Source organism: Panicum virgatum, chromosome 7K, assembly GCF_016808335.1.
Source record: "Panicum virgatum strain AP13 chromosome 7K, P.virgatum_v5, whole genome shotgun sequence".
Taxonomy (NCBI): Eukaryota; Viridiplantae; Streptophyta; class Magnoliopsida; order Poales; family Poaceae; genus Panicum; species Panicum virgatum.
The window spans coordinates 40,384,403-40,393,185 of NC_053142.1; the positions used below are offsets into that span (position 1 = coordinate 40,384,403).

At 47.1% G+C, this 8,783-nt stretch overlaps 1 protein-coding gene across 1 annotated transcript; it reads left to right on the top strand.

The window, feature by feature from the left end:
• Window positions 1-303: 303 nt before the first annotated feature.
• On the top strand, window positions 304-5,841 carry LOC120642380 (WD repeat-containing protein 44-like). The gene is made up of 7 exons (XM_039918878.1): window positions 304-1,931; window positions 3,247-3,337; window positions 3,426-3,583; window positions 3,662-3,713; window positions 3,802-3,884; window positions 3,981-4,074; window positions 4,665-5,841. Exons 1-7 carry the CDS (start codon window positions 624-626, stop codon window positions 5,219-5,221), a joined length of 2,343 nt encoding a protein of 780 aa, XP_039774812.1. The 5' UTR covers window positions 304-623; the 3' UTR covers window positions 5,222-5,841.
• The last annotated feature ends 2,942 nt before the right edge of the window (window positions 5,842-8,783 follow it).

Below are 8,783 nucleotides of genomic sequence, written 5' to 3' on the forward strand. Positions count from 1 at the left end.
CCCTGCCCCCTGGCACTAATCAACTTCCCCGAAACGGCGTGGGGAGCGGTTACCCTTTCCCACTTGTCGCGCCCGGGGACTCCGGCTGACGGCTGGGCCCCGCGGCCGCCGGGTTTTTAACTTCCCTTCCCTCCCGTCCGGCCGTCCCCCCTCCCAAGTCCCTGCCCATGGGGAGGACGATTTGTACCGCCTGCCTACCCGACAGTAAACAGTAGGCGCTGGTAAACACCGCCACAACAACGACGCGCGCAGCGGGGAGGGGGAGGAAGGAGGGGAGGGGTGGCATCACCACCGCAATAACAACGACGACGGCACCAGCGCCAACCACCACTTTACGAGGGCAGCAGGCGCAGGCACGGGCGGAGGAGGCAGGCGCGCGGCACGGGGCAGGAACCCGTCGCGATTGGCCCGCCCGACGACGAACCGGTCGCGGGCCTCGTGCTCCTGGTGGTGGATCTGACGCCACCCCCCGCGCGCGGGCGCGGTCGCGGTCGCTCCGCTTCTCCCCCCTCGGTCCTCGCCGCCGCGTCGTCGGCGCGTGCCGGCCGGGCGATTCCCCGCGGGTGGGCGGCGCCGTGTCCATTCGATCTGCCCCGGGCTCCGCGGTCAATGCGGGCGCGGAGATGAGCGCCGGCGGCGGGGAGGAGGAAGAGGAGGAGGAGGTGTTCTACGAGTCGCGGGACCGCGTGCTCTCCTCCTCCTGCTCCTCTACCTCCGCCTCGGACGACGACGACCACGACCACCCGCGCCGCCGCCGGGATGGGGGCCCCTCCGCCGCGGCGGCGGCGCTCGACGTGTGGACGTCCGAGCCGGCCCCCGTGCAGGAGCGCCGCCGGAGGCTGCTCCAGATGATGGGGCTCGCCGGGGACCCCGCCCTCGCGCGCCACGAGATGGGCCGATCGGCCTCCTACGACGGGCCCGTACGCCCGGCGCCGGTCTCGCCCATCTCCCGATCCAGATCAGATGGCGCCGTCCCGACAAAGCCCCCGCTGGGGGCCCGGTCGCGCCAGGCGTCCTCGGGCTCCTCCGAGGCCACGCCCGAGGGGGAGGAGGCCGACCCGAGGTGCCTAATCCGAAACCTCGATGACGGCAGCGAGTTCGTGGTCAAGGAGGAGTTCGACCTCCGCGAGGTCGGCACGGGCCGGCAGCTCACCATGGAGGAGTTTGTTGACCTCTGCGTCGGCCGCTCGCCCATCGTCCAGGAGCTCATGCGACGCGAGAATGGTGCCAACTCCGGCTCAAACAACGACCCGTCCACCCTCATCCAGAGGTCCAACTCCGGCTCCAGCAACGGAGCAGCGCGACACAGACGGCGTAGCAGCTGGCTTCGGAGCATCCGGAACGTCGCCGGCTCCATGGTGGTCAGCTCCCGCGACCGCCGCAGCAGCGACGAGAAGGACACGTGCTCGGATAAAGGCGGCCGCCGGTCCAGTTCAGCCACAGATGACAGCCAGGACAGTGCCGGAGCCGTGCACCATGGCCCGGTGCGCGTTAAGGTCCGGCAGTATGGAAAGTCGTACAAGGAACTCAGTGGTCTGTTCATGAACCAGGAGATACAGGCTCACAATGGGTCCATCTGGAGCATCAGGTTTAGTCCAGATGGCCAATACCTCGCGAGTGCTGGTGAGGACTGCGTGATCCATGTCTGGGAAGTGTCCGAGTTTGAGAGGAAACGTGAGGAGAATGGGGTGTGCAATCCTTTTGTTGCCATGGTGTGCAATGGTTCGCCGGAGCCAACATTAGCGTTGGCCAGTCTGGATGGAAGCAATGGTGAGAAGAAGCGTCGGGCAAGGTTCTTGGAGAGTCGGAGGTCTGTGAGTTCGGACCAGCTTATGGTGCCAGAGCATGTGTTTGCATTGTCAGAAAAGCCAATCCGAACCTTTGTGGGGCATTCAGAAGATGTGCTTGATCTCTGTTGGTCCAAATCTCAGGTAATTCTAGCATAGTGATTTGTTTTAGAGTTGTCCCTAGTTGATATTTGACGATTAACCTGATGAATGCTGAAATTTAGATGCATGCCATAAACAGTGTAAAAATTATAATAGACAGTGATTGCTTAATTCTTGTTTTTATTTTACTCTGGAAATGTTAATGGAAATTTTTTATGAAGCTTATTATTTCAGCCTTCTATTTTTGTGGTAATCAAGTCCAACCATGTCAGGACAGAAATATGCCTTAGCCGTTTCTCCAAGACTCAACATAGTTCAACGCATTTACGGTGCAATGAGCTCCAAAGTTTAAGTCAATAGGTCGCAATTCATAAATGCGATTGTGTCTGCTAGCTGCCATTAGCGTTCTTCCTCCAATTTTTTTTTTCTTTTTTGTATCTAGAAACACATATTGACGGTTTTCTCAGCACATAACCATTATCAAGTCATGGCAAATGCTTGCACAATATTGTCTTATGATGGTAACTGAGTATCAAATTGCACATAGCGGTGAAGTTTTCAGACCCTTGATGATTTATATTTAAGGTTCTAAGTTTTGGTAACATGGTAGCTCCCATTTTCTTTTTCTTGTTTAGGCAGTAATTTAAATATTATGTGTTTCACAATATTTTATGGACTAGGCGTGTGAACTTCTAGAAATTAAGAGTTATCTTGCTTCATCATGTGCTTTCATTTTTTTAAACATTTATATCGACTAACTACATGTATAAAAGGGACTTTGTTCGTTACTCACAATTTATGTAACATCATGAAGCAGCAAAACAAGCCATATGGCACTAAGTCATGTTGCATCAAGCCGTGGGGTCTCAACTCTCAGTTTATGATCTCTTAGCACACACATTGTATCCTTGTTAGTCAGATTCCAAACAGCCTGAAACTAAGTCACATTGCATTGCATTAAGGAATCGGTAAGTACTATACTATTTATCAGGTTTTGCAAGTTTGTGTTATCCCTCCGTAGACACATTTATGAAGGGATTTCAATTGCAATTCGCGGCCAACCAGTTGCCTCCAATAGCACAAATGCATGAGTAGATGCATAAAATATGTTTGACTTGAGACATTCCTTGATTTACAGTGGTACTCTATGTCCTATACTCCATACCTCTCTATGCTCGCTACATATCAGGACTTATGCTCGCCAACAGTGCTTTCATAAATTCTTTACCAACTATGATTGCTAAAGTTCTACCGATGTCTTACAGAAAAAAAAATCACTATGGTTATCCTGTAGCCACTATGATTCTTCTGTCATTAGAAAATTTCCCAAGTAACACATTTTTCAAATGCTTTGCAGTACTTACTTTCATCTTCAATGGATAAAACAGTGAAGTTGTGGCATATCTCGAGCACTTCATGTCTGAAAACATTCTCACATAGTGACTATGGTAAGATTTATCCACCCCTTGCACCATGTAATGTTTCTCACTCAGCCAGCATTATCCTAAATTTTCCTATGTTGAACCTGTATCACAGTGACGTGCATCCAATTCAACCCTGTTGATGATAGATACTTCATTAGTGGTTCACTGGACGAAAAAGTTCGGATATGGAGCATTCAAAACCGTGAAATCGTTGATTGGAATGATTTGCATGAAATGGTCACGGCTGCTTGCTATACCCCAGATGGACAGGTTCTAATCATCCATACTTCATTCTTTGGTCTTATCTTCTTCGTATTAAGGTCTAACATGTTTCTTTCTTATTTGAAGAGTGCTTTAATTGGTTCCCATAAAGGCAGCTGCCATATTTATGATACATCCGGTACCTCTCTCCACCTGTAGCATGATCGTCATGTTTCCATGTTTTTCTTTGGCTTTGATCTTACCTGTTCTTTTACTTTTCTGATCAGATAATAGACTTCTTCAAAAGAAACAAATTGATCTGCAAAATAAGAAAAAGAAGTCCAATCAGAAGAAAATCACTGGGTTTCAGGTGCTTAGTAGAACACAAATTTGTGTATACTTTACAAGCACAGTAAATTTTTTGTCATTAAGCCCCTGTCTTACTGAATAATAGTTTCTTGAATAGTTTCTCCCAGGAAATACTTCAAGGGTGCTTATTACATCTGCAGATTCAAGAATCAGGGTTGTTGATGGCCTAAATCTAGTTCACAAGTACAAAGGTATCAAATTTGAGTCTGGGAACTTTTCTAAGAGTTGGAGGCTTGTCATATTAGACCTTTTTCTAAGGCATAGTTCCGTACTGCTACAGTGTCTTTCTCTGTTTCTAAGAAGTGATTTATGAAATGAAATTGAATTTCTACTAATAGTACCAATTATCTGGTTCTTTACATGGTTTGCTACTATTAAGCTTGGTTGCTGTTTTCTTTAGTAACTCTGGAGAGCCTTGTGTCATTTCATTAAGAAGATTTATGTGGTGTGCTACAATCCTGATGTCTGTAGTGTGATAGGCTTTACAGTAGATCCACACCAATCAAATCATCTTCCGATCATCTGTTTATCAATAAAACATTTCCCTGTTCCCTTGATTGAATCATGTAGCCTTTTTGCATTTCTCCTGTCATCTCCTAGCTTTTAACAAAGTGACAAAACTTGTCAGTCTCCACTTTGTTGAGGTGATAGGTCTTCGTGTTCACTTAACATGATAACACAGTTATATCAGCTCATTGATGGGTCCAATATGCATATGATGCTTAATTTTCTAGTTGTTTCCAGTATAAGGGCTCTGACTCTTTGTTCTATACTCTTTCAGGTTTCCGAAATACTAGCAGCCAAATCTCAGCCTGTTTAGCTGCTAGTGGGAGGTATGTGATCTCTGCAAGTGAGGATTCCCATGTGTATATATGGAGAAACGATGATAATCTTGAACAAGGCAGAGGCAAGGGGAATGTTACTGTCACCAATTCCTATGAATATTTCCACTGCCAGGATGTGACAGTAGCTGTTGCTTTGCCATCTACTGGCTCGGCAATGGTATCCAGAACAAACTCCAGGAAGCACGATGAGCATGACTGTGTATCCGAGCATCATCTGTTGCATGTTGTCCCTGAGAAACTGCAAGCTTCCTGTGATTTCCAAGCCCAAAGTGGCAATATCCTAAGCACCAGTTCAAATCACAGTGGTGATAGAGCAACTTGGCCCGAAGAGCTCATGACGCCAACAAAGCAGAGCCCTCGGTCTAGTGCCAGTCTTCCCAGTGGTGCTGGTCAAGCTCCGAGTTGGTCCGCCTGGGGAATGGTAATTGCCACAGCAGGGCGTGGTGGTCAGATCAGAACATTTCAGAATTTTGGGTTTCCTGCTCGAGTATAGTAGCTATGAGGCTGCTGCCTGGACTCGGCATCTGCTCTGCAGCAAGCCGGGTGATTTTTGTGTATAGATAGGTGAAAATTTGGGTGATTTGCACAGCAGTCTGGGATGTGGGATTTTGTTGCTCCTAGGTGCACCTGCTTGTGATCTTCAACTAACCTACGACCTGGCACTCAAGGCACGGCGAATTGGTTTGCCCGGAATTGTACATGAGAATGGAGCCCGGGAAGGACGACAGGCGTCGGCCGGTTGGAGCGAGATCATTGGGATCTTTTGCCACCATCTTTTCATCTGTTTTCTCCATTGAGTCCAGTTTAGATTTTCTCTTGATGTTTACCCCTTTATTATATATTCTTGTAAGAAGAAATCTCAGTTCTACAGAAAAAGATAAGCAAAAAAGAGTTGCACAGAGTGATGAATTCGTTGTACTGGTATAGCAGGCTTGAGAAGTTAATGGTACATGAGTATAGGAGTAATGGACTAGGAAGAGATGCAAAAATTTTGAGTTCTGAAGCTTTTGGACTTTGCTTCTGAACAAGGTTGGCCCGGTGCATTTCTGATGTATATCTGGTGTCCAACTGCCGTTTATCCAACAAATTTGTTATCCACTCTGTTTTCGATCATTGCTACATGCTCTTTTCCCGTTGTGTCGCGTGATGTCTGTGCACTGTATGCGTTCATTTTTCTTGTGGTTTCTGGAGAAAACTACGCAATTTCCTTGGACTTCAACTGTTCAGATGTTTGGCGGCGAGTGCTGATCTTGCTCCCCACGACTTTGGTCTTCCAGGTATTTGGTGATCGCATCGATATGCCTGTCGAAGCTGATGCGAAAGCTCTCAGGGCTGTCTCGGGCACCACCAGGAATCAGGAACAGCGTTTCGGTGATTCTCTGAATCGTTTGATGTGATGCCAAACAAACAGGTAAAATCAACTGGAATTGGCTTGACGAAGGTAATGAGTGTGGTCTTTTCATGTTTTCCTTTGACTAGGAAGATTGTGCTAGGCATATGTATTGTGCAACTTCTTTCATTAAAAGAAAAGATAGAAAAAAGGAGGACTGTGCCACGCACTGCTGATGCTGACGCCTCTGAACTGTATCTTTAGGACCACACAAACAAATTTGTCAGCCTCAATGCCTCATCACCGATCCAACCATCCAGGACCCCACAATCGCGAACGTTTGGTGAGGTGGGCTCTTCTCTTTCGGTAAGGTCAGACGGTTTGGTCAAACACCTTGAGAAAAAGAATATATAGAGGGGAAAGAGAAAAGGAGTACATCTAAAGAAGTCACCATTAAAAATTATATATAAAAAAACGCCTTCTGCTGGTAAATGTATGCGGATTCAGACACAGAAATGGAGTAATGGACCAACTGGTTCTAGTATGCATTATGCAACTAAAATAAAGATAATATACTTATCACTAATTATAAGTATTCTCATGACAGTACTCATGCTTGTTAGGACGTTAGACGTTTAGAACAAAGAGAGTAACATCAAAAGAAACAATTCCCCAGATGCACTTTATAAAATGGAAGGTATGCTAATTACGCTTAAGTCATCAAAGGAACACAATAGCAAAGGTTGCCTCTTAGTTACAAAAGCATATGGCGGGTGTTCTGATTCATAATCTCTTCTCCATCTCTTCTCTATCTCTACTATAAAAAGAGGCTAATGGTGACGTTTTTTTTTGTCTACACTGTCACATGCGCCAAAGGCATGCTATCGTAGTGGTAGCATCGTTGGAGGCACTCCCCAGAGGTCCTGGGTTCGATCCCCCTCGGGGGCGAATTTTAGCTCTGGGGTTAAAAAAACTCCCTCACTTGTCCCACGTCCAAAGCACTGTGGAGCCCGGCCTAACTCACAAGGCGACGGGCCCCCGTGTACGAGTGAGGCAGGGGTTCGGGGGTTTTCTTGGCCTGCTATGAGAAGGTCATTCTACCTCTCAAATAATGCCATTGGTGCGGTTTCACCCCCCGCAGGTCAAGTTTTTTTTACACTGTCACATGCGATCCGTTCGTTCGTTCCTTTTGGTTAAGCCGCGAGCTAATCCTGATCGCCCGTTTGAATTTGCCACCTTCGATCCTCTGTTTGAATCATGCCGCTTGCCGAGCGCCCGCCCGTAAATCTCGCCGCCTTCCGAGCACCTCCACGCTGCCCCCCTCCCCCGCTTCGCCCACCGCTCGCACATCCTCCGCAGCTCGGCTGCCAAACGCCTGCATGCCCTTCGCAGTCCAACGTGCCGCCGGCCGCCGCCACTGCACCTGCTCAAACCACCGCACGGCCGGCCGCCGCCACCGCAGGGCGCATCGCCCTTTCATCGCGATTGAGGAGCCGCGGCAAGGGTGGTCAGGGAGCGAGAATACAGGTCAGATGTGACAGAACCGCCCGGTTAAACGGATTAATTAAGCGTAACCACAATTATTTGAACACATCAGGCGCATTAGCTTAATTAAATGTAACCTGACAGCTTCCAACCCACAGGCCGATCGAAACATACCAGTAGTCTCGCACGACGGCGAGCGCAGACGGTATCAGCATGATAAAATTTTACAAGAATAGTAATTAATTTTAAATTATTTACAAAACCGCTTTCCATTTAGGATAAACATAAGAAATGATAGCAGCGGAAAAGAATTTAACCTGAGGAGCATTTTTAATAGAGAACAAATAAAATAAAAAAATAAATCGAGAACTACCAAGTCGTGAAGACATGACGTCATATCGAGCCCACCGATGCGAATCCTGGTTAACTCATATACCTGAAAATAGGGTAAACAACAAACCATGAGTATACTAATACTCAGCAAGACTTACCCGACTGTGGGTATACATAGCCCACGTATTTAGACATGCAAAGCTTTCTGGCTGGTGGTTCATTTTGCAGGAAAAGCGTCTAGAGGTGGATCCTTATTTTCGATATTTTAGATCCAGATTCTATATAGATTCATTATGATCTAGTATTGGCATAAACCATCTAAAGCAAACATGATAGAATATTAGTCACAATTCAAAGTAGACATCAACATATATAATATAATCCATATTCCATTTCATATTACTACGATGTGACGCAGTTGATCAAAGTACCCATGTCCGACAGCGACTGACGGCGAATCGATTCGATTTAACCGTGTGACACCTGCCCCGGGTTGCGGCGGTGTAATATCTACAGCACCAAGTACAAACATCACAGACTGCACCAGCTTTTGCAATGGCAATAATCCCTTACCGAGCAAGCCTGGTATTCAGTGTGATAAATTAGGATGCAAATGCACATTTTGCTAAATCTTTATAGGCAACATCATCGCATGTGTAATAACTTCAAACAGAAGCAATCTAGTAATAACATTATCTGTGATATGAAATATTTATAAATAAACCTACCTTTCATTGAGGACAAACTGTCAACTGATGTGCTTCTTATACTTTGGTTCCATGGCTTCCATGAATTAGGGTTGGAGAGGAAAGAGAAAGGGGATGAAGCAAGTGAGGAAAGAGAAAAACGTGCAAACCGCGCAGTCAGCTTCTGCCGCCGCTAGCAGTGCAGACTCCGTTCCCCACAG